This window comes from Camelina sativa, chromosome 7 (genome assembly GCF_030686135.1).
Source record: "Camelina sativa cultivar CO46 ecotype springtype chromosome 7, ASM3068613v1".
NCBI lineage: Eukaryota > Viridiplantae > Streptophyta > Magnoliopsida > Brassicales > Brassicaceae > Camelina > Camelina sativa.
The window spans coordinates 24434169-24459318 of NC_141886.1; the positions used below are offsets into that span (position 1 = coordinate 24434169).

The following is a 25150-nucleotide window of genomic DNA, read 5'->3' on the forward strand; positions in this document are numbered from 1 at the left end:
ATAAATCGAAGCAATTTTAGTTATAATTTAGATATATTATCAGTATAAGATATTGTATGAAAATTATTGTAAAGAGTATATAAGCATCATAACAATTATTGATATTTATATTACTCATAAACATATATTATGACGAAGTGATCCTAAGTGAGAATATCAAACGAACGATTATAATAAGTAAGTGCAGCTTCTGATAAAATAATTAAAAAAAAATCATCTTCAGTGAAAATTTATCAACCAATAATTATAATAAAAATACACAACTTCTAAAAATAAAAGATGAAATAGTTAAATCTTTAAAAAAAACATACTTTATGAAAAGTTACGATTAAAACACATATCTTACATAATTAAAGTTGATTAAATTTCTATATTACTATAATCATTTCTAAAATATTTAGTTGGATTATAGAATAATGTTGGATATTGAATATTAAAATTTATATTATTTAGATTCAGCATGAAACGAAAAATTTGTGTCAGCGAACAATGATTCATTGATTTGTTAGTATCTAAAAAGATACAAATATAAATCTATATATATATATATATATATATATAATTCAATAGACATAACCATTTAGATAAACATAACTATTGGAATGAAAATTTGTAAATAAGATATGATGAAAAAACATAACTCTACAACAAATAAAAGCCTCTATATGAATTTCTTTTATGGTAAAAGACATAATTCTACAATGAACAGACGCAATCTTATATATATATATATATATATATATATATATATATTTTAATTATTTGACGAAAATGTACGACGAAATAAATACCAGTAAAAATCTAACGAAAGGTATATATATTTAATATTTATACAATAAAAATCTATATAAGAATAACAATCTATTTAATGAAATCGTTAGTTTTTTACTTGTATTTATTTAGATTGTTATTCTTATATAGATTTTTATTGTATAAATATTAAATATATATATAGATATAATATAGATATTTTATGGTAAAATACACAACTCTAAAATGAACAGACGCAACTGTGTGAATTTTTAAAAAATAAATATAAAAAATTTACTCAACGAAAAGGTCTTCATTTTATATTGAAGTGATAAATCATAATTATTGCTTTTCTTCTAACAGTTAAAACTTTAGCTGGAAAAGAATACCATTTAAAACAATTCATTTCACGTAAATTACAATTAAAGCGTCCGATACAAATGAAAAATATACAAAATAGCCATATAGCTTGAGGATATTTTTTCAGATCTAGACTTTATAGTAATGTTAATGCAGCATCTAAATTTCGATGTATGTAACTCATATAAACTGCTTTTAAATAGAAGACATCTTTATTACCATATATTCAAAAGTCAAATCCAGAAACTCACTATATAATCCATCGAACTCTTGGAAAAAAACTCTATGTATTTTTATTAATTGTTTGTATTTAAAATTAAATAAAAGTTGTAAATTAGATTCATCATTCCGAAAAATCTTTTGTTAAATCAAGAATTGGAGGAATTTTTTTACTTATAAAAGAATGAATGCTAGTGAATAATTTAGAATGTCGTAAAAACTGTTGAAATTGAAATTTTATATTATTTTGTGTAGTGGCAAAAAAAATGAAATTAGTTCAAACAAACAAATATATATAGATTTCAAAATATACGAATATTCGAAAACACAACTCTATAATGAATTGTTGCAATTTTACACAAAAAAAAACCGTTACAATGAACCCGCAACTTTTCGTAAAACATACAATTAGAATTTTTACATATTTTTTGGAAAATTATCCGAAATGTACGATTGAAAAAAACATAATTTTTGGTGGCATTTATTTAGATTGCTATTATATATAGATTTTTTAGCTTAATTTTGAATCCCTACTTTGGATCTCTCTTTACAGTTTCAGTCTACAAAACTTAGTAAGAAATTTTATAGAGATAATTTACAACTTTATCTACTTTTCAAATCAATAAAATTCTGATCAAATGTTTAGCCTATGACTCTTTCTTCTTATAAATTTGTAATAGGTCTGACTCTTGCTGTTGAACAAGGAAACAATATACAATGACAAAAGGAAGAAGAAAGTGTATTTGACTTCTTTATTGAGTAAAACAAGAAGAATTTGGTATAGAAAAATGACAAAATGTATATTTGGTCGGGATAACTGTACAGACTCGACGAACATATGACTCGGTAAAGTATAGTAGCATACGTTACGTGCGTTACAAACTCAATGACTAACATTTTCTGCACAACAATTACGTATAAAATATGTTGGAACCTTTCAACGGCGAATTAATTTACTTTCAGCAAACAAAACCTTTTTTTTTTTTAATTAATTCTAATAAGCTACAATCAAAGTACACAAAATCTCAAGTATCTTGTCTATGACGTTGCATGTTTTATACAAAAATTAAATAATCTACTTTGGCATATATGATTACGTACATCGATCGCTATTTGGACAATAAATTAACAAATCCAAGATTTTGATCGGAACTCGGAAGAATAATGTTTTTCAAACTTTGGGATGGTTATTATACTGGTATTTACACGTAAACATGTCTCTAAAGGTAGTGTAGTATAATTCTCTGTTGATTAATAAATGATAAACTCGGTTTTTAAGCGTAAATTTCACGTGAAATCTAGAAGGGTTGTACGGTATGCGTCATGGATCATGTCACCATGCCTTCGATCAAGCCATACAAATCAAATATAACGAACATCTTATCTGTTTGTGGTTTACATCTCTTTCTTATTTGAATTAGCTCATATATGTGTATATGTGTATATATATATATAATTATATATGTATAATGTGTTCATTATTATTAAGTTTCCAAGAAATGATCAAGCATTGTGCATACACCACATAAAATTAAACTCAACTTCTTCTTAGCTAAGCAGCCTCAAACTCAGAATGGGCGGCGCTGTACTATATTATAAATTAATAGCTAAATTTTAAGTATATCTAATGAATAATATAGGATATTCTTATATCTAGTTTTTACACTAATTTTTTTATCAAACTAAAGAGAAGAAAACACCAAAAAGTCACATAATAGTTTCCCCGAAATTGGTAAATTTCCTCACCGTACGTAAAGTTGTTGTCTTTCTTCTTCACCTTATAAATTCAGACTCAATGCGTTACTCCTTTTTAATACACTTGCTAAATGCTTTCAAACTCAAAAGCCCCATAAAGAGAGTAAAACAAATTAAAAAATGAACAAGATCTTAAAAAACTTATTGTGTTTTAAGAAAAATGTTAATTCTTTACGAATATTCGATTCCAGGTCACTATCTTTATCCTCTTCGTCTTCTTCTTCATTCACTCCTCAGAGATACGACGTTTTCCTAAGCTTCAGAGGCGCGGATACTCGCAAGAGCTTCGTCAGTTTTCTCTACAGGGAGTTGGAATCAAAACGGATCCGAACTTTTAAAGACGACAAGGAACTGGAGAGAGGCCGTCCGATTTCGCCGGAGCTTCTCCAAGCAATCAAAGGGTCGAGGATCGCGGTCGTGGTGGTCTCTGTGAACTACCCTGCTTCGCCTTGGTGTCTTGAAGAGCTAAGGGAGATTTTGAAACTCCAGAAACTGGGTTTGCTCACTGTGATACCCATTTTCTATGAGATCGATCCTTCAGCTGTGAGGAGACAGATCGGAGTTGTCTTGAAACAGTTCAAGAAGCATGAGAAGAGAGAAAGCAAAGAAAAAGTCAAATCGTGGAGGGAAGCGTTGACCAAATTGGCTAGTCTCTCCGGCGAGTGTTCAAAGGATTGGTATAAATCTCCAAAACCTATGAATCGGGCTCGAACAAAATACAATTTGGGATCTGTTGAATCGTTTCTCAAAATTTCGATTTGTTTTTCTCTGTGTCTCAAAGTAGCGCATTCGTTTCAAAGTTAGGATCGTTGTCTCTGTTTCTAAAAGTTAGGATCTTTGTCTATGTGTCTCAAAGTTAGGATCTTTTGTCTCTGTCTCTCAAAGTTAGGATCTTTGTCTCTGTTTCTCAAAGTTAGGATCTTTGTCTCTGTTTCTCAAAGTTAGGATCTTTTGTCTCTGTCTCTCAAAGTTAGGATCTTTGTCTCTGTCTCCCAAAGTTAGGATCTTTGTCTCTGTCTCCCAAAGTTAGGATCTTTGTCTAATGTATCCCAAAGTTTGGATCTTTGTCTCTGTCTCTCAGAGTTAGGATCTTTGTCTCTGTCTCTCAGAGTTAGGATCTTTGTCTCTGTTTCTAAAAGTTAAGATCTTTGTCTCTGTGTCTCAAAGTTAGGATCTTTTGTCTCCGTCTATATCAAAGTTTGGATCTTTGTCTTCTGTTTCTCAAAGTTTGAATCTTGGTCTTAATATGTTTATGTTTTAGGGAAGATGACTCGAAGCTGGTCGAAGAAATTACTGAGCAAATATCAAACAAGTTGTTCTCAGAAACACCAAGCAATGATAATGTCTTAGTTGGGATCGACCAACACATGAGAGAGTTGTATCCACGACTTGATCTGAATTCCAATGAAGATGTTCGAGTAATTGGGATTTGGGGAAGAGGAAGCATTGGTAGATCAGCACTGGCTAGCCACGTTTACCAAAACATCAAACATCACTTCGAAGCTCATTGTTTTCTCGAGGACGTGAGACGGATTTCGCAACATTGCCGTAAATCCCATTTACAGGATGAGCTTCTTTCGAAGATGCAAGGAGAAGGTTTGACAACAAAGAGCTTTCGTATGTGTCTTAAGACGATCAAAGCAAGGCTAAGGAACAAGAAGGTTCTTCTTGTGGCGAACGACGTAGACAAGATCGAACAGTTTGATGCACTTGCTGAAGAATTTAACTGGTTTGGTCCAGGGAGCAGAATCATCATAACAACACAAGATAGGCAATTGCTTAAATCATCAGTAGTGAGAAGTGTGTACGAAGTGGAACTCTTGAGATGCTACGAAGTTCGTCAGCTCTTTAGGTCAGATGCCTTCAAACAAAGAGACGATCCTGTTGGTTTCGACCACTCTACATATGGAGCCATGTATATTTCAGGTTATTTTTTTATCACCTTGAAAAATATATTCACTCTGTTGTGTGACAAAGGCCAACTTAGACAAAGGATCAATGCAATAGTATATAGTCTTTAGTTAGACTCATTTGATTTTAAAAGGCAAATTCTTTTAGATACAAAGTTTAGATTTAGGTCAAATAAGTTGTTGTTTTTCTTGGTTATACTAATATTGTTTAGAACCAGGAATATTAAATTGATTTGTTTGTTTGTTCGTTCTTTAGTTTTTAACTTGTTTAGACATTCTTTTTACATCTGGATGTGCCAGTTGTTTGTAATACTGTTATCCCTTGAAAGAAATAAAGAAGACACCATTTTTAAAAAGATTTGTCTGTACAATATAATTGAGTATTGGGGTAGTTCTTATGTTCGATATGTCCAATAAAATGTAATGCGGGAGACACATATGAAAATGAGAAACTCTCTTCCCAGTCTCATCTGCTTTTTTGGGTACTTGGAAGATCCAATCGCCAACTCATGTGAATTGTTTGGGGGGAAAAATATGAATCAAGCTGAACAAATTTGAGATAACTGACTAAAATACGAATGAAACTGAATCAGCCGACAAACATATGCACATGCTCTTATGTCCATGTTTCTCGGAAACTAAAAGATACTGTATTTGTGAAGAAATGAGAATAATATGTCAGCTAAATTAAAATAAGGGACTACCATTATTAGTAAGCTGACCAAGGGGTTTAAATAGTAAAAAAAGTTGATGGTTAAAATGTAAATCAACTTTTAGCTATTTGTTTTAAAAATATAAGAGAGGATATAAATCAATATTTTTTTTTAGAAAAAAATTCTAAAGTCTTTTAGTCAACCACTTTGTAAACATGATAGTGGTTGTAAACTTTATTTTTATTTTTAACCTCTCTGCTCCACCAACCATCTGAATCTAAATTATTTATTTCTATAAAAAGATTTTCAAATCTTAAGTCAACAACTTCCATTAACAGGATAATTTGTAAATACTTTTATTTGTCAAACAGTTTATAGCGGCCGTTATTCAAACTTATAAGAGTTGATTAATTTTCACTAAAAATCCAAAAACCAAATATTAGAGTTCATGAATGTTTACAAGTTTTTAAGTGGTTTTTTAAATTCTAGTATTTGGTTTTTAGATTCTAGATTTTGGTTTATAATTTTAGTTTTTTTTGTTAAAATTTATTTTAAAAAAACAAAAATAGAAAAAAATCAAATCACGATTAAAAATAAAAAAAACTATTGTAGTAAAACATAGATTTTAGTTTTTTTAATGAAAATTGACAAAAACTATCAAATCTGGATTCCCTATTATATAGGAAAACCAATTCTTTTATAATTTTGATTGGCCTTGAGTTTTGGAAAATCTAAAACCAAAAACAGCTCTAAAATCCACAGCCATTTTCACATTTTTCAAACGATACTTTTTTCTTGTTTTTTTTTTAATAACAAAATTCAGAAACTAAAAACCAAAATCCAAAATTTTAAAATTAAAACTATAATTTCAAATCCACGGCCATAATCTTTCTCTCTCTGTCTTTCTTTTTTTTTTTTTTTTTGGTCAAAATCTTTCTCTCTCTGTCTATAAACCATTTTTTCATTCGTCCAATCGCTAACTAAACAGATGCTTAAATTTCCTAACTAGTCAAACTAAGGATAAAATGATAATTTCATTGGGTAATGTTACTGTATTCAATTATTCATGCTCATTTTCTTGTTTTGGCTGCACATCTCTTTTCCTATTACAAAACAATCCACCTCTTTCTGAGTAGTTCAACGAAACAGAAGCTGACAAAAGCTAATCAACAGAAAGAAAAGGAAAAAAAAAGAAAATGCCAGGAAATACACTTATTGACTAGGAAGAGTCTTTGCTCAAACTCCTCTACTTGCTGCTTATATAAAGCCCACTCCAGGAGTTATTTTATTTATATCATCCCATACTCTCTCATAGACATACTCATATAGAGAAAGAGAGAGAATCAAGAGATCAAAAATGTCTAGTGCTACTCCTCCTAAGTACGATGTGTTTCTAAGTTTTAGAGGGATCGACACTCGCGCCAACTTCGTAAGCTTTCTCTACAAAGAACTGGAACGAAGGGGCATTCGAACTTTCAAAGACGACAAGGAGCTCCAGGATGGCCAGAGGATTTCTCCGGAGCTCCAACGCGCCATCGAGGAGTCGAGATTCGCCATCGTTGTGGTCTCCGCCCACTACGCTGCGTCTCCTTGGTGTCTCGACGAGCTCGTCAAGATTATGGATTACGTGAATAACGGTTCCATCACCGTGATGCCCATCTTCTACGGCGTGGATCCGTTTCATGTCAGGAGGCAGATCGGAGACGCCGTTGAACAATTCAAGAAGCACGAGGCTAGAGAAAAAGATCCCGAGAAAGTGCTTTCATGGAGGAAAGCATTGGAGGGTTTGGCTAATATCTCCGGCCAGTGTTCATCGAAATGGTGAAATTTCCGAACTTTGATGATGATAAAAATTGGATTTTTATTTTTAGTGGAAAGATTGAATTTTTATTTGAAATGGATGCTAAAGTTTCGATTTTTTTTTGCTCTGTCTCTGTGTCTGTAGGAACAATGACTCGAAGCTGGTGGACGCAACTGTTGACACGATATCAGAAAAGCTGATGATATTTACAAGATTAAGCAATGGGGGGAAGATAGTGGGGATTGAGAGACACATGAAGAAACTTAACCGGTTAGTGGATTTGAATTCTAAGAAACCTGTGAGAGTGATTGGGATTTGGGCAAGTGGAGGAAACGGTAGATCGGCTCTAGCTAAACATGTTTACCAGACATGGCGTCAACACTTTGAAACCCACTGTTACTTGGGAAACGTGAAAAGGGTTTTCAAGGATCGCCACTTAGCGCATCTACACGACGAGTTTCTGGAAAATACTGAAGGAGCGTACTTGACGAGCAAACGAAGTTTCAACAGACAAAAGGTTCTGTTAGTGGCAGACGACGTCGATAAGGTTGAACAGTTAGATGCTCTAGCAGAGGATTTCATCGGTTTTGGTCGGGGGAGTCTTGTTGTCATCACTACACAAGACAGGCAGCTGTTAATTTCTTATGGTATAAAGGTTGTCTACGAAGTAGAGGATTTGAGATGCGAGAAACTTTGTGATCTCTTGCGAAGAACATTCGCCTTTAAAAAGAGAGACATCGTTGCTGCATTCGAGTCGGCTTCGCGAGCAAAGGATTTTGTCACGGACTGTTTTGGTTGTCTAAGTAGTAGATGTGCTGGTTATGAGAAACTGTGAGAATCAATTTAACTAAGTTATTTATCCGCTAGCTGCTACCTATTGGACCTTACTGCTACTACTAAGCCACAGGTTAACTCTTCACGATTAGAGAGACCGGCTCTTTTCCTATCCGGCAAGAGGATTCATCGCTCTCCCTTCCTCTTTGAATTTTATTTTTGGTTGTAACGTTTTTATTTTGGTTGTCTGTCTAGTAAAAGTTCCATGGTGTTCTTTTTTTTTTGGGTCTTTTCCTTTTGGGTTTAAGTTTGTTTATGGGTTAATTTTTATTTTTTGGACAATGAGTTTATGGCCCGTGCGTTGCCGCACATAAATAAAAGTGAAAACTTGATTAACATTATTAATTTCACGTTTCGAATGGAAACTTTATGGTAATTATTTAATTGTATAGTATAAAAGTCAGAAATAATGGCTAAGATAAATCAACCAAATTAAATAAATAATTTTTTTGTTGTATATATAAAAATTGATTCAGTCACAATAATAATGTTAAAGATATATGAATTAAGACTTGTTGAATCATACTCAGATAATCAATTTTGAAAGATATTCACATAAACAAAATTTAAATTATTATTCTATCTAAATTTAAAAATAATAATAATAAGAGAAGCAGGGAAAAAGAGCTCGTAGCTGCAAACCTGCAACCAACCAAATTGACTAAAAAGATAAATCTATGAAAAATTATAAATCACAATCAATTACCTAAATTAATATTTGGAAGATATGATCAATGTGAGTATTAGATGGAAAATGACACCAAACAAAAGTTAGATGAATAAATCAATAAATAAAACAATCCAAATTTTAACAAACATGAGTGAATCAATGTTGATTAAAAAATTGAAAGAAAATAATACTCATAATTTTTTTAACTTGGAGGTGTGAAACAATACCCAAAAAAACAAAAACTATTTTCATAGTCCATAAAAATCTGTATATATATATATATATAAATACAGAGGTGTGAAAACTAAGAGGTGTGAAATAAAAAGATGTGAAACAAAAATGTGTGAAAACATTGAAAGCTAGGGGTACAACGAAGAAACACAACTGTTGGATCAAAACATTGCAACTTTTGAGATCATTAACAAATCTAACCGGTAGATGAGATAAAAACAATCTCAATTGACCCTTAAAAGTGGGTTTGCTATTATATATAAAAATTTAAAAAAAAAACACTCCAATAAATCAATTCTTTTATTTTATTTATTAATTTGTAAGTTTAAAATTCAAATAATATTCAGAAAACAATAAAATCGAAATTTGTTTTAATAGTCCATAAAAATCTATATATAATGAACAAAGAGGTGTAAAATACAGAGTTGTCAAACATAGAGAGGTGTGAAACAAAAAAGTGTAAAAATTAATAGGTGCGATTTTTGAAAGATGTGGGTACGACGAAGAAACACGATTATTGGAAGAAAAAAACTTGCATTTGCTGGGATCAATAATAATTCTAAACCGATAGATGATATAATAGAAATAATCTCATCCGTCGTATTAAAGTTGACCCCCAAAAATGGGTTTTTTAGAAACAGGACAATACAAAAAAAAGAATAAAAAAAACTTTGTATCTTTGAAGATTTATGTCTTTATAGATCATTAATATTATACTTTTTGTGAACTATAAGACCACACGTATAATAATATTAATCTAACAGAGAAGAAATTAACTTTATTCGTATTTAACCGAATGGACACTAACACATTCATAAGTATACACTAACAGGTTCATTCGTAAGCTTTTGTCATTGGTTCGGTGAGTTCCATAAATATATCTATATCTATTACAACGCAACACAAATATAAAAATACCTTGAATTGAAGATTGATGCAGGTTAATTAAAAAACACTCCAAGAAAACAATTTTTTGATTTTATTTATTAACTTGTAAGTTTAAAAAATACTCAAAAAACTTGAAAAAACAAAAAAAATACTCAGAAAACAATAAATACGAAACTTGTTTTTGTAGTCCATAAAAGTTTATATATAATAAACAAAGAGGTGTAAAATATAAAGATGTAAAACATAGAGGTGTGAAACAAAAAGGTGAAAAATTAATAGGTGCGATTTTTGAAAGATGGGGGTTCGACGAAGAGATGCAAAAATTAATATGTGCGATTTTTGAAAGATGGGGATATGACAAAGAGACACATTATTTGAAATAAAAAACCTGCAACTGTTGGGACTATTAATAATTTTAAACCGTTAGATGGAATAATATAACTAATCTCATCTAATCTCATTTGTGAAAATAGATTCCCTTCAAAATAGGGAATCTGATTCTAGGAGTTTCTCAATAATTTTCACTAAAAATCCAAAAACCAAATATTAGAGAGGTCATGAATATTAGAGGTGATTTTTGAATTCTAGTTTTTGGTTTTTAGATTCTAGATTTTGGTTTATAGTTTTTAGATTTTGTGTTAAAACTTATTAAGAAAATAAAAATAGGAGAAAAAAAATCAAGTCGATTAAAAATAAAAAACTAATAAAACATAGATTTTTGTTTTTCTTTGAAAATAGACAAAAAACCATCAAAATTTGGATTCTCTATTGTTTAGGAAAACCAAATTTTTCATAATCTTTATTAGCTTTAAAGTGGAAAATCTAAAACCAAAAACAGTTTTAAAATCTACATCTGTTCAATTTTTCACTTTTTTCAGGCGAGACTTTCCTAACTCACATATATATATATATATATATATATATGGGTTAACAAAATTCAAAAACTAAAAACAAAATTGAAAATTTAAAAACTAAAATCCCCTATATATTAAAAGAGAAACATTATGGAGAAAAAAACTGATGTGTCGTCACTAGAGAGTTCCGTACCCAATTTATTGTTCACTGTTAGTATTCTATAAAATTACATGAAATTGTCACTGCTATATATATATATATATATATATATATATATATATTGTCAACTGCCACTACTATTCAGTTATTTATATACACAATATGTTGCTCCTATAAATTTTAAAATTGATAAATATTATCTCCTACATATTTTTAAAATTAAATTAATTTCAATATGTATTGTAATATAATAATATAACTATATTATGAGATGTAAAAAATATATATTTAAAATTATATCTTCAGAAACACTATAACTATATAGGGGACATTATCTTTCTAATAATTTTATAAAACTCTAATGGTGAAAGAATCGAAGATTATTTGAAACTGGCTCAATGTTTATTCTTTTGCTAAAAATAATAACTATATTTACCCAAAAAAACATATGATCACCAATTAAAATAACATGAATATATACTTTAATTTGGATAACTATGTAATTAAACATTATATATAAATATGTAATTATAGTGTTTTTACAGAAATCTTAAAATTTAGAAAACCCACTCAAGTAAAAATGAAAACAAGTAATAATATTATACCAATAGCTGAGATATATAGGGATCTAATGACCAATTAAAATTTATAAAATCCAGTGACATAATACCATAACTAAGACCAATTATATATGAGATCTAATGACCAATTATAGTCTTCCTCCTCACGAAACAATTTTGTAATTTTTTTCTCCAACAATTACAGACACATATATTACTTAAAAAAATTAATAATATCCAAATTAATAGAATTCTCCTTAATAAAATATCTTCTGGTATCTCCTATATAAAATACTCACGCTTTATATTCTATTTTATTATTTGCCCTTCTCTTACTATATTATTTACATTAAATTGTCATTAGTATAACTAAGGAATATTTCATTCAATAATTGAAGAAAATCTATACTATTAATTGGAAAATACACTTAAAGTTTTTTAAAAAAATCATATCAAATATCCATGTAGCCAAACTGACCCAATTTACATATTAAAAAGAAAAACAAGATTAAACAACAGATTTATTATATTTTGGGAAATCGTTCAAATTAGTTCCATATTAATCAGGTTACGAGAATTTTGTGTTTGTATATTCATGTATGACAAAATACGAGATAAGAATTTTGGGAACAAGAATTCAAGCAGAACATATGCGGACATACTATTTACTCATATGAATTACGAGAAATGGAGTTTTTTCAGGTCAAAAAAATTTAAACGTTGCAATCAGACATATTAGACGGGGTTGATCGCTTGACAATTATATCTTTTAAAAAATTAAACAAAAATAATTCCGCAAGTATGTGCGGGTCCGAAACTAGTATAGTTTAAAATGGGAAAATTAGAAATGATATTTTTTTTTTGTAAAAGTATAATACCTTTTTCTTCTAATGTTCCTATAATCGTCTCTCTCTATAAACCATTTTTTCATTCGTCCAATCGCTAACCAAAAAATGCTTAAATTTCCTAACTAGTCAAACTAATCAAAGCCAAGAAGATAAGATGATACTTTCATTGGGTAATGTTATTGTACTCGTGCTCATTTTTCTTGTTTTGGCTGCACATCTCTTTTCCTTCTACAAAACAAACCACCTCTTTCTGAGTAGTTCAACGAAACAGAAGCTGACAAAAGCTAATCAACAGAAAGAAAAGGAAAAAAAAGAAAATGCCAGGAAATACACTTATTGACTAGGAAGAGTCTTTGCTCAAACTCCTCTACTTGCTGCCTATATAAAGCCCACTCCATACTCTATTTTATTATCATCCCATACTCTCTCATAGACTCTCATCATAGACATACTCAGAGAGTCATATAGAGAGAGGAAATCAAAAGACCAAAAAATGTCTCCCAAGTACGATGTCTTCTTAAGTTTTAGAGGGATCGACACTCGCGCCAACTTCGTAAGCTTTCTCTACAAAGAACTGGAACGAAGGGGCATCCAAACTTTCAAAGACGACAAGGAGCTCCAAAATGGGCAGAGGATTTCTCCGGAGCTCCAGCGCGCCATCGAGGAGTCGAGATTCGCCGTCGTTGTGGTCTCCGCCCACTACGCTGCGTCTTCTTGGTGTCTCGACGAGCTCGTCAAGATTATGGATTTCGTGAAAAACGGTTCCAAAACCGTGATGCCCATCTTCTACGGCGTGGATCCGTTTCATGTCAGGAGGCAGATCGGAGACGTCGCTGAACAGTTCAAGAAGCACGAGGCTAGAGAAAAAGAACCCGAGAAAGTGCTTTCATGGAGGCAAGCATTAAAGGATTTGGCTAATATCTCCGGCCAGTGTTCATCGAAATGGTGAAATTTCATAACTTTGATGATGATATGATGAAATTTAGATTTTTATCGAAAGATTGAATTTTTATTTGAATCGATGCTAAAGTTTCGATTTTTTCTCTCTGGTCTCTGTCTCTGTAGGAACAATGACTCGAAGCTGGTGGACGCAACTGTTGATGGGATATCAGAAAAGCTGATAACTTTTACAAGATTAAGCAATGGGAGGAAGATAGTGGGGATTGAGAGACACATGAAGAAACTTAACCGGTTAGTGGATCTGAATTCTAAGAAACCTGTGAGAGTAATTGGGATATGGGCAAGTGGAGGAAACGGTAGATCGACTCTAGCTAAACATGTTTATCAGACATGGTGTAAAGAGTTTGAAACCCACTGTTACTTGGGAAACGTGAAAAGGATTTTCAAGGGTCGCCACTTAGCGCATCTACACGACGAGTTTCTGGAAAAGATTGAAGGAGCATACTTGACGAGCAGAGGAAGTCTCAAGAGACAAAAGGTTCTGCTAGTGGCGGACGACGTCTATAAGGTTGAACAGTTAGATGCTTTGGCAGAGGATTTCACCGATTTTGGTCCGGGGAGTGTTGTTGTCATCACTACACAAGACAAGCAGCTGTTGATTTCTTATGGTATAAAGGATGTCTACGAAGTAGAGGATTTGAGATGCGAGAAACTTTGTGACCTCAGAACATTCGCCTTTAAAAAGAGGAGAGACATCTTTGCTGCATTCGAGTCGGCTTTGTATGAAGCAAAGGATTTTGTCACGGAATGTTTTGGTTGTCCAAGTGGTACATCTGGTGTTTATGAGAAATTGTTGAAAGAATTTAACTAGAAGTGTTTTATCCGCTAGCTGCTGCTACCTATTGGATCTTACTGCTAACTAAGCCGCACCCCGCAGGTTAACTCTTCACGATTAGAGAGACCGGCTCTTTTCCTATCCGGCAAGAGGATTCATCGCTCTCCCCTTGCTCTTTGAATTTTATTTTCATATTTTTGTTTGTAACGTTTTTATTTTGGTTGTCTTTCTTGTAAAAAAAGTTCCATGGTGTTTTTTTTTTTTTTTTGTGTCTTTTCCTTTTGGGTTTATGTTTGTTTATGGTTTTTTTTTTTTTTTTTGGGACAATCAGTTTATGGGTCCGTTTAAGCTGTATTTTTTGCCCTTCTTCTTTTGTTAAAATACTAAATTAAAAAAAAAATACAACTTAATATTATAACTTAAAAAATATTAAAAAGTTGTGTAACTTTTTTGATAGTATATTTGTATTCACCCACACAAAATAAAGTAGTGTCCCAAAGGCTCCTCTTTGCTCATGGGGGCTTCTAATTTTCGACCTAGACTAGTGAAGTCGAATCTTTGTTTGGGTTTTGAGATGTATGATAGGACATACTTTTAGGAATGTGGTTTTTCTCACGGACTGTTCAGATTTGATGAAGATGATGTTTTCACCGTCCGGTTGGTCGATCTTCTCAGCTTATCTCAAAGACATCAAGGTGAATATAGAAAAATTCTCAAGTTTTTCGTTGACATAGGAATGTAAATGTACTTGCAGCTAATATGTTTTCTTTGTTGTTAAAAAATAAAAAATAAAAAACAAAAAGTTTGATTTTTTTGGCTTCCTCTAATGTAACTAGGTATGGAGCCCCCGCGATATCGCGGAGGAACTCATTTTAGTAAAATATTTATTACAAAAATTCTTTAATTAAATTTATTTATTAAACTATTGAGATTCTTAATAAAAATTTAAAAAACATACAATTTTTTGAAAAATTCTTTATATTTTATTTGAAAAATATACTTAAAAAAATAATCTTACCTTCACATATGATTAAATAAATAATTATCAATGCTACACAGTACACACATCAAATTAAACAAAATTTTACGATTAACTGCCATGAGATTAGATTGCAGTTGTGTTATTTTGTCGCTTTTATTAGTAATATTTCGTTCACATCTTTTCAATGTAACATTTTATCTGTGTCTTTTCGTAATAACTTTTTGTAAATATTTTTTAATTTCTGAAAAAAATGAATAAATGCAATCTACAGTCGTGTCTTCTCTTCTTAATCTTACAGTCATATTTTTATATATTTTATGAACCATTACAACTTGTTCTCTTGTTGTCAAATATGATATGTAAATGATTATATTTTTAAATTTCTTTCTTTTTGTTTTGGTTTAAACGATAAAATTATGAATACATTGTATAAGACACTATAAATTTCTTAAATAATCATATAATAAATTACAAATATTAAAAATATTAATTAAGGACCATTCTTAATATGACATAATGCTTTGTTTAAATTCATTTAAATTAATTATTTTTATCCTTTCTAGCATAACTCAAACATATTTCTATTTCCAAAATCAATTTTTTACTTCATAAAAAATGAATATTAATATTACTATTCAGTCAATCAGTAAGAAAATTACCAATCCTCTCAAATTTGAATATAACTAAACAGAAAATTATCACATATTTTATTTACTTGAATCAAAACTCAGTTATATATTCATATAAAAAAGAATACATCTATTTTCAGAAATGCAGTATTGTAAATGAATATATAATACAAACAACTATTGTTTTATAGATGAAACATATTTCTATATAAAACAACCTATAGTCATTAAACATTTTGGCAATTATAATAGATTATATATATATAGTTAATCCAATATTGAATGTACTTACTACTTATTTTTCTCCGTCTAAGATGTTGGTTAATTATCCCGAATCACACATAAATAAACATTAGAGGGGAAAAATAATAGTTAAAACTTATAACAATAATATTTAGGTGTATGATGTAGCATCACAATGTGCGCGTCTAAGGAAGATGGTCGGCCAAGGACGATCGGGTTCATTGCTCTCACACGCTCCTCTTTTTGTTTGCCAGTCAGAATCCAAAACCTTTTCAAACTTTTAAAATATTTCATATTCAGTATATTTTGTTGTTAAGATTTCAATTTGAGTGTATTATGACTAGAACTAAATATACAAATTCTCTTAACCTATATAAAGTTGTAGATAAGTCTTTGTCGTCAAGATAGTTTATTGGACAATCATCTCAACCGTCAATTTTTCTGTTGATCACCGGTTTTCTATCTCCCAATAAACTGAATATTCCCAACTGATAGAACGAATTTTAATATTTTATTTTTATTTTTACCTTGATATTTCATAATCAGATATTTTTTTAAGAAATAGAAATATAGAAATCCATATTGTTTTCTATAATACAATCAGTTTTCTAATCAAAAAGCATGGAGTAGACAAATATATACTTGTGACAAAAAAAAAAAAAACAAACATATACGAACCAATATGCTCTCATTTTCTGAAAACCCAACTTGAACCACATTTTTTAACAGCTAAAAACCAAAATTTCGGTTTGGATTCATACCAATAGAATGATAACCCTCGATGAATAGATGTTTAAAGAGAGTATCTTAAGATTACTTAAACAAAAACAAAAATTATTTAAATATATTTTAGTATTGTAGACACAACCATAAATATCAAATTTACCAAAAAATTGCAATGATTTATAAGATAAATCAAAAGTTTTAATGGTTGATTAAATAAACAAAATTTGTCGTGGTGTAATTAAAAGGTTGCAGCAATTCATTTTAAATATATTTTAGTTATTTAAAACTAATAAATAATAATTTATGAATAGTTTATCCAAGTAATGTGATCTTAAATATTAATTATACCAATATTGTAATGGTTCAATTAAACGACTAAAATATATGTTTTAATATATTAAAATTAATTATTTATGAAGATGTATACCTAGAGACCGAATATAATTAAATATTACAATGGTTAACAAAATATATTAAACTGCAGTAAATTTTTCACAGTGATGAAACGTCATTTCTAACAAATTCTGTTTTAACTAATACAAATATATAAAAAAAAATTTGAATACAATGATGAGAAGTTATTTATATATAGATTTATAAAGATGTGAAAATTTGAATAGACACAACTCTATATTCAATAGACGCAACTTTTGAGAGAGAAGCAACTGTAAAAAATTTCTGTCAAAAATATAAAATTCTCTTATAACTAATACAAATATAAAGAAAATTTGAATACAATGATGAGAAGTTATTTATATATAGATTTCTAAAGATGTGAACATTTGAATAGACACAACTGTTTGTAAAAGATGCAACTCTATATTGAACAGACGAAACTTTTTAGAGAGACAACTATAAAAAAAATCTGTCAAAAATATAAAATAAAGAAAATTTGAATACAATGATGAGAAGTTACTTATATATAAATTTATAAAGATGCGAACATTTGAATAGACACAACTGTTTGTAAGAGATATAACTCTACATTTACCAGACACAACTTTTTAGAGAGATGCAATCGTTGAAATTTTCTGTCAAAGAAATATATATATATATATATATTTTACAAAAATGTACGACGAAAAATCGCAACTGTTGTTATTCAGATTGCTACTATTATATAGATTAAAGTTTTTTTTTCGGGTGTTTTCGTGGAATTATATAGCTCTCAGAAAACTTCCCTGGTTGTATTTCTAGTTAAATTTTTCCGGCTTTGTATGGTTATTTTGTTGTGTTATAATCATGAATAAAATTAGTGTGTAGAAAAAAAAAATTGTAAATTTTTTAACGAACTTTACCATTGACATTGACAATTTCATCCTATAAATTCTTATTTACAAACGAAACAAATAGAATAAACCAAAGGAGCATGAAAATATAATAATAAGAAAGAAAATGAAAATGCGTAGAAATTTTCCGGAGGAAGAAGTCTCTGCGAGTGAAACTCATTCCACCATGTGTCCATGGCCATGGCGACACCTCACCATCGCTGCTATAAAATCACCCAGTTGCCTTATTTCTCTTTATACTCTCATAGAGAATCCAATCATCAAATGTCTGATACTACTACCTTCCACAAGTTCGATGTTTTTCTGAGCTTCAGAGGACTCGACACTCGCCGCAACTTGATCAGTTTCCTCTACAACGAACTCATTCGAAGGAACATTCGAACTTTCAAAGACGACAAGGAGTTGGAGCGTGGCCGGAGGATTTCGCCGGAGCTGGTACGCGCCATCCAGGAGTCGAGATTCGCCGTCGTTGTGGTCTCCGTCAACTACGCTGCGTCTCCTTGGTGTCTCGAAGAGCTCGTCAAGATCATGGATTTCGAAAACAAGGGTTCCATCACCGTGATGCCCGTCTTCTACGGCGTGGATCCGTGCCATGTCAGGAGGCAGATCGGAGTAGTCGAGGAACAGTTCAAGAAGCATGAGGATAGAGAAGATCATGAGAAAGTGCTTTCATGGAGGCAAGCGTTGACCAATTTGGCGAGTATCTCCGGCGATTGTTCATGGAAATGGTAAAAGTTTGTAACTTTGATTGATGATATAAAAAGATCGAATTTTTAATTATTAGGTTTGATTTGAATTAGTCTCCTGATCTCGTTTAGGGAAGATGACTCGAAGATGGTTGATGAAATTACTGACAAAATATCAAAAAGGTTGATGATTGATACAACAAGAAGCAATGGGAGTGACCTTGTGGGGATTGATGCACACATGAAAGCTCTTCACCGGTTATTGGATTTGAACTCTAAGAAAACTGTGAGAGTGATTGGGATTTGGGCAAGAGGAGGCAATGGTAGATCGGCTTTAGCTAAGTTCGTTTATCAGAACATCTGTCAACACTTTGAAAGCCATTGTTTCTTGGAAAGTGTGAAAAGGATTTCTCAGGATCGCCAAATGTCGCATCTCCATGAAGAGTTTATGATAAGGATTCAAGGAGAATGCTTGAGTAAATTAAGGCTCAAGAATCAAAAGGTTCTGCTTGTTGCTGACGATGTCAATAAGCTTGAACAGTTGGATGCTCTTGCAGAGGATTTTAACTGTTTTGGTCCGGGGAGCATAGTTATCATCACTACACAAGACAAGCAGCTGCTTATCTCTTCTGGCATAAAGCTTGTTTATGAAGTAGAGCTTCTGAGATTCCAGAAAGTTCGTGGACTCTTTAGACAATTAGCCTTCAAAGAGAGAGACGTTTCTGCTGCGTTTGAGTTGGCTTTGTATAGGGCAGCTAATGTTGCAATGGAATGGTTAGGTTGTCTACGTGGTAGATCTGGTTAGGGGAAAGTGTTAGAATCAGTTTATAAAGGAGGATCCCTTTTTCATATACATTTAAGTTAAAGAAAGACTAAACTTAGTATGATGTGATTGTGGCTTAGAAATAGGAATGCTTTTACTATTTTTGGAGTGGGTTTCTGGTGTATAGAAGACTATTATTCTTTGATTGGATTAAATAATATACAAATTCTTTTTTTCAAGTTTGGGTTTTTATGTTTCCTCATGCCCAAATTTTTTGTAGTGGAGATCTAAAATTGCTAACTTTCATTTCTTGATTTTGCTTTTCCAAGGAAAAAGAATAAAGTATAATATTTCAAAGTTCGAACCTAAAATGACTAACATGGGAAAAGAGAGAAAGGGAAGCTTTTGAAGAGAGAGATCCCAAAAGCGTGAAAGCTCTGATCTTCTTTTTCTCACACTGTCACTTTGAGAATTTTGTGTCTGAGAAAGACAAAGAATGGGTACTTTTGTCTGCAATTTCCTTTTTATCTTTTTTTATTGATTCCTGATTGATGGTTGGTTCTTTCATGTTTTGCTAGCAACGTAGATCCATGTGATTTGAAATATATGAGTCCCTTTTTCCTCTGCTTTCTTAAGAAAGAATGTCGTTGTTATTGGTTTCAGAAAGTAATGCCTCTGCATGCATAAGAATACTAAAGACCGAGTCGTTTCTCTCGTTTCATTGCAAAATTGTTTGATTCGGTTGTTGACTAAATGTCTTAATTAGGAGGACATTGATTGTTTTTATTGGATGCAGATAAGAGCGAGGGATGTGGTTCTGTACAGCTTATCGACGGAGATGGTACATACAATGTCTCTGGCATAGATCATTTCATTAAAGAGGTGAAACTTGGAGACTGTGGCCTCTCTTATGCTGTTGTCTCCATTATGGGTCCTCAAAGCAGCGGTATGCATTCTTTTAGAAAAGAGGGACTTTTGTAATACTCACAATTTAGTAATGCATTCTTTTGTGATTTGGCAGGGAAGAGTACATTATTGAATCATTTGTTTGGAACAAACTTTTTGGAGATGGATGCATTTAAGGGAAGGTATGATTTCATCTGGTAGTGTTTGCTTTTGACTTCCCGTGTAAAAGATTTTCGCCTGATTAAGAAACTCGTCTATAGGTCTCAGACTACAAAAGGTATCTGGCTTGCAAGATGTGCCGGTATAGAGCCTTGCACCCTTGTAATGGATTTGGAGGGCACTGATGGAAGAGAGAGAGGAGAGGTAATTTTTCTCTCATTGTGTTGGTTAGTGTGCGGCAGTGAATGGCTTTCTTATACAAAAATATTCTATAATTGGTGTTCTCTTCTGGCCAAGCAGGATGATACGGCATTCGAGAAACAGAGTGCTCTTTTCGCTCTTGCTGTCTCGGATATCGTCTTGATCAACATGTAAGTTTGTAGTGGAAACATCAGAATGTGCGCTTTTGGCTTTGTTGAAAGGAAACTGTTTCGTTACAAATGATCAATGCTTGTACTTTTAGGTGGTGTCACGATATTGGCCGTGAACAAGCTGCGAACAAACCACTCTTGAAAACTGTCTTTCAGGTATATTTTTTGATGCTCAGCCGTGAACAAACTGCGAACAAAGCTTTTTTATATGTATCAAAAATTAGTTTCTTACTCTCGGGTTTGAATCTTTGGAGTTGTGTTTGACAGGTTATGATGCGATTATTTAGTCCACGTAAAACAACAATGCTGTTTGTAATACGAGATAAAACCCGGGTAGACTCTCTTCTCTTTTCTTTATCATCCTTCTTACATTGCAAATATGTACTGCTAACTGGTACATTGTTTTGTTGATATGATTGTGGCTGCAGACGCCGTTAGAGAATTTAGAGCCTGTCTTAAGAGAAGATATTCAGAAGGTAAAAGAGAAGTGATTTTCATCTAATTCCAAATTGATATTCAAAGGAAGGCAGATTATCACCGGTGTTTTGTTCTTCTTTGTGGCAGATATGGGATTCTGTTCCAAAGCCTGAAGCACACAAGGACACTCCTCTAAGTGACTTCTTCAATGTATGTTATGCTAGAGCTAGAATTATTAGCAAGAATGGTTGCCAACTTTCATAAATGTCATGCTGTTTCTCTCTTTGATGTGCTAGGTTGAAGTTGTTGCTCTTTCCAGTTATGAGGAAAAGGAAGAACAGTTTAAAGAGCAGGTGTGTATGTGAGAGGCCAAGCTTATTACAGATGGCTGAGACTTATGTTGTCTGTTTCAAGTTGAATCTATCTGTAGTCAGATATAATCTTTTTTTTTTTTTGGAACTTAGATTGCTAGTTTGCGACAACGATTCATGCATTCTATTGCGCCGGGTGGTCTTGCTGGAGACAGAAGAGGAGTAATTCCAGCCTCAGGCTTTGCATTTAGTGCTGATCAAATCTGGAGAGTCATCAAAGAGAATAAGGATCTTGACCTTCCAGCCCACAAGGTAGCTGATAGTGCTACCTTTTATCATTCCTTAAACTCCCTCTAAGCTCATTCTGTTTGCAGGTCATGGTGGCTACTGTGCGGTGCGAAGAAATTGCAAATGAGAAGTTTGCGCATTTCATTTCAAACGACGTAATGCTTCTGAAAAATCTTAGACTTTCACTCTTTATTATTTGAAATGTCTGTGTAAGTCCCATAATCACTAAGTAACCTTTTTACTTCATCTACAGGACTGGCGCCAACTGGATAAGGAGGTGCAAGCTGGTCCAGTTTCTAATTTTGGGAAGAGGCTTACTACCATTCTCGGTTCTTGCTTGTCAGAGTAAGCACATTGATTTAATAAAGCTTCACAAACAAACACACACTGTGGTTGAATCAATATGAATGTCAAGATCAGTAACTTCATATAAGATTTACTGTTGTTTCCGAAATCTTCCTTGTGGGTTTGATCTTCACAGTCCTCTATTATTAATAGATATGATGGGGAGGCTACATTCTTCGATGAAGGTGTCAGATCTTCGAAGAGACATCAGCTTGAAGAAAAGCTTCTCCAAGTAATAAATACAATCTAAGATCTCTTGAGCATGGTGCTAAAACTACATGCAGTTGTCTCAATTAAGATAAATGAATGCTGATAGAATTTAACTTGTTTCTATCACCGGAGATCGATTCTATGCTTTCCTAACTTTTATATCACTTTACAGCTAGTTAATCCAGCGTTTCAAGATGTCTTGGGACATATAAGATGGGGAATGCTTGAAAAGTTTAAGGCTTCTTTTGATAAGGCTTTAGGCATTGGTGAAAAGTTCTCTTCAGCTTCCCAAGATTGGCTCAAGGCTTGCATGGCCCAATTCGATGAAGAGTGTGCAGGTGCCATCATTGAACAAGCCAATTGGGACACAGCGAAAGTACGGGACAAGCTAGTCCGTGACATCGAGGCTCACATTTCCGCTGTGCGGGCTTCCAAGTTATCTGAACTTACCAGTCTATATGAGGTAACAGAAAAAATAAAGCAAGCTTAGGAAATTGAGCTTTGTTACTGATTAGCCTCTAATTTGCAGTCAAGAGTTCATGAAGCATTATCAGAACCGGTTGAAGCTCTGTTGGAAGGAGCCAACAATGAAACGTGGACAACAGTAAAGAAGCTTTATCAGCGTGAAACTGAATCTGCAGTTTCTGGACTCAGTAGTGCATTAGCTGGTTTTGACATGGAAGAAGAAACGAGAGATAAAATGGTGAAGAGCCTTCAGGATTATTCAAGAGGTGTCATTGAATCTAAGGCAAAAGAAGAAGCTGGAAGGGTTTTGATGCGTATGAAGGAAAGGTATAGCAAGCCTCCTTTATGTGCTCAGGTGATCATTTAAAACCAGTTTCAAACAACAAATTAATTTTGAATCTGTTTTTGTATTTTTTCTTCAGGTTTGCTACAATCTTCAGCCAAGATTCTGATTCAATGCCACGTGTTTGGACCGGAAATGAGGATCTTCGAGCCATTACTAAATCAGCTCGATCAGCTGTATGATTTGTTATTCCTCTTTACATTTTGTTTTCTAGGCTTGAGAAAGTCTAAACACCTTCTTATGGGTTTCTCGTTTTCAGTCCTTGAAGTTACTCTCAGTAATGGCTGTAATTCGGTTGGGGGATGAACCCGATACCATCGCAAAGACCCTAACCGTGGCTCTGTTGGATTCAACAAATAATGACGCTTCTAAAAAAAGCATCACAACATCTGATCCACTGGCTTCAAGCACTTGGGATGAGGTGTGTAAACTCTGCTTCGATGTGTTTCGACTTGGTTATTGATCTTTAACAGATATGTTCCCATGAGTTTTATAGGTTCCATCATCAAGAACTTTGATCACACCGGTGCAATGTAAATCTATATGGAGACAGTTCAAGACAGAAACAGAGTATACAGTAACTCAAGCCATATCTGCACAGGCATGATTACTTCACTCATAGTTTAGCTCTCGCTCTGCTTTATGAATACTTATATAAAGTGTTTATACTACTAATTCAGGAGGCGAACAGGCGTGGAAATAACTGGTTACCTCCTCCATGGGCAATTCTTGCATTGATCGTCCTTGGATTCAACGAATTTATGACTCTTTTAAGGTCCATCAAAAGCCAGAAATGATTGCTTCATACATATCCTATGATGATATGTAACATTCTGAAATCTCTTTTCCTTTTTGATGTAACAGAAACCCTCTCTATCTCGGTGTCATCTTTGTCGCCTTCCTTCTGCTTAAAGCACTGTGGACGCAATTGGATATCCCTGGCGAATTCCGCGATGGTGCAGTAAGTGTTTTGCCAACCTTCATATCCCATTAAAGTAGAAGTAACTTTTCAAGAATCATGAACGTGAGAAAAAGTTCAAGATTCAAGAATTCTAGATAACAAATACTAATATGAAAATACGACATATGGTTTCTTCAGCTTCCAGGGCTCATATCAATATCAGCAAAGTTTGTTCCCACGGTTATGAATCTTATCAAGAACCTTGCCGCGCAAGGAGAAGCCCCTCCTGCAGCTGCTAATCCAGAAAACCGTCGTTCGAGCAACAACACCTCTTCATCAGGAAATCCACCAGATCACAAAAGCTCTTCAAAAGAGGAGTAAATACTCTCCAAAAAGGTTTGATTCCCGGTACTTGGCATTTTTTTTTCCCTCATCCCCTGACTCCATGAGTCCAGAACGCTGCGTTTAGGGACCTTTTGCTCTGTCTTAGACTTCTCTTTGCACCCAAGTGACTTAACAGTGTAGAAGCTCGTGGTATGATTTTGAATCGGTTATGAATATTTTTCTCTTGCATAAACAACCAAAAAGAAAAAGTTGTCGAACTCAATAAATATATGTGTACCTTCTTCATACAATAACTCGTTTCATGGAAGTGGTATAGCATGGGATAAGATGCCAATCCCATGAAAAGTGAGCAAAATATTAATATTTACATTAACTGCTGAGTGGGTAAGTTTAATAACCATCTTCTTAAAATATTGTATATGTTCAGAATCCAACTCATGGATTGGTGTGTGTATTTATTATCATCATTTCTATACATATCCACCCCCCCAATAACTCTCTCAATTATACACCTCAACAAATCTATAGACGTTTAAAAAAAAA

General features: G+C 32.6%; 5 protein-coding genes across 5 annotated transcripts; all 5 read left to right on the plus strand.

Moving 5' to 3' along the window:
• Positions 1 to 3141: 3141 nt before the first annotated feature.
• Positions 3142 to 5350, plus strand: LOC104704846 (disease resistance protein Roq1-like). Its single transcript, XM_087456486.1, has 2 exons — positions 3142 to 3761; positions 4346 to 5350. The coding sequence occupies exons 1-2, from the start codon at positions 3205 to 3207 to the stop codon at positions 5103 to 5105; spliced, it is 1317 nt and encodes a 438-aa protein (XP_087312612.1). The 5' UTR covers positions 3142 to 3204; the 3' UTR covers positions 5106 to 5350.
• Positions 5351 to 6937: 1587 nt separating this feature from the next.
• On the plus strand, positions 6938 to 8627 carry LOC104701980 (disease resistance protein Roq1-like). Its single transcript, XM_010417763.3, has 2 exons — positions 6938 to 7468; positions 7593 to 8627. Exons 1-2 carry the CDS (start codon positions 7005 to 7007, stop codon positions 8281 to 8283), a joined length of 1155 nt encoding a protein of 384 aa, XP_010416065.2. The 5' UTR covers positions 6938 to 7004; the 3' UTR covers positions 8284 to 8627.
• Positions 8628 to 12851: 4224 nt separating this feature from the next.
• LOC104701981 (disease resistance protein Roq1-like) lies at positions 12852 to 14594 on the plus strand. Its single transcript, XM_010417765.2, has 2 exons — positions 12852 to 13438; positions 13559 to 14594. The coding sequence occupies exons 1-2, from the start codon at positions 12987 to 12989 to the stop codon at positions 14262 to 14264; spliced, it is 1158 nt and encodes a 385-aa protein (XP_010416067.2). The 5' UTR covers positions 12852 to 12986; the 3' UTR covers positions 14265 to 14594.
• Positions 14595 to 18160: 3566 nt separating this feature from the next.
• LOC104751147 (disease resistance protein Roq1-like) lies at positions 18161 to 19785 on the plus strand. The gene is made up of 2 exons (XM_010473037.3): positions 18161 to 18825; positions 18916 to 19785. Exons 1-2 carry the CDS (start codon positions 18272 to 18274, stop codon positions 19586 to 19588), a joined length of 1227 nt encoding a protein of 408 aa, XP_010471339.2. The 5' UTR covers positions 18161 to 18271; the 3' UTR covers positions 19589 to 19785.
• Positions 19750 to 24897, plus strand: LOC104751146 (protein ROOT HAIR DEFECTIVE 3 homolog 1-like). Its single transcript, XM_010473036.3, has 22 exons — positions 19750 to 20046; positions 20343 to 20492; positions 20568 to 20634; positions 20713 to 20815; positions 20912 to 20982; positions 21075 to 21138; positions 21250 to 21315; positions 21411 to 21458; positions 21547 to 21609; positions 21696 to 21752; positions 21864 to 22022; positions 22085 to 22153; positions 22252 to 22343; positions 22497 to 22575; positions 22726 to 23016; positions 23083 to 23345; positions 23441 to 23537; positions 23621 to 23782; positions 23858 to 23962; positions 24042 to 24136; positions 24226 to 24322; positions 24461 to 24897. Exons 1-22 carry the CDS (start codon positions 20043 to 20045, stop codon positions 24641 to 24643), a joined length of 2385 nt encoding a protein of 794 aa, XP_010471338.2. The 5' UTR covers positions 19750 to 20042; the 3' UTR covers positions 24644 to 24897.
• The last annotated feature ends 253 nt before the right edge of the window (positions 24898 to 25150 follow it).

Bases quoted from the DNA above. Each gene is read 5' to 3' on its own strand.
- LOC104701980 (XM_010417763.3), top strand. From the start codon at position 7,005: ATGTCTAGTGCTACTCCTCCTAAGTACGATGTGTTTCTAAGTTTTAGA. The intron at 7,469-7,592 runs GTGAAATTTCCG...CTGTGTCTGTAG, and splicing joins GGCCAGTGTTCATCGAAATG to GAACAATGACTCGAAGCTGG.
- LOC104751147 (XM_010473037.3), top strand. From the start codon at position 18,272: ATGGCCATGGCGACACCTCACCATCGCTGCTATAAAATCACCCAGTTG. The intron at 18,826-18,915 runs GTAAAAGTTTGT...GATCTCGTTTAG, and splicing joins GGCGATTGTTCATGGAAATG to GGAAGATGACTCGAAGATGG.
- LOC104751146 (XM_010473036.3), top strand. The intron at 22,023-22,084 runs GTAGCTGATAGT...TTCTGTTTGCAG, and splicing joins TTGACCTTCCAGCCCACAAG to GTCATGGTGGCTACTGTGCG. The intron at 23,783-23,857 runs GTGTGTAAACTC...TGAGTTTTATAG, and splicing joins CTTCAAGCACTTGGGATGAG to GTTCCATCATCAAGAACTTT.
- LOC104704846 (XM_087456486.1), top strand. From the start codon at position 3,205: ATGAACAAGATCTTAAAAAACTTATTGTGTTTTAAGAAAAATGTTAAT. The intron at 3,762-4,345 runs GTATAAATCTCC...TTTATGTTTTAG, and splicing joins GGCGAGTGTTCAAAGGATTG to GGAAGATGACTCGAAGCTGG.
- LOC104701981 (XM_010417765.2), top strand. From the start codon at position 12,987: ATGTCTCCCAAGTACGATGTCTTCTTAAGTTTTAGAGGGATCGACACT. The intron at 13,439-13,558 runs GTGAAATTTCAT...CTGTCTCTGTAG, and splicing joins GGCCAGTGTTCATCGAAATG to GAACAATGACTCGAAGCTGG.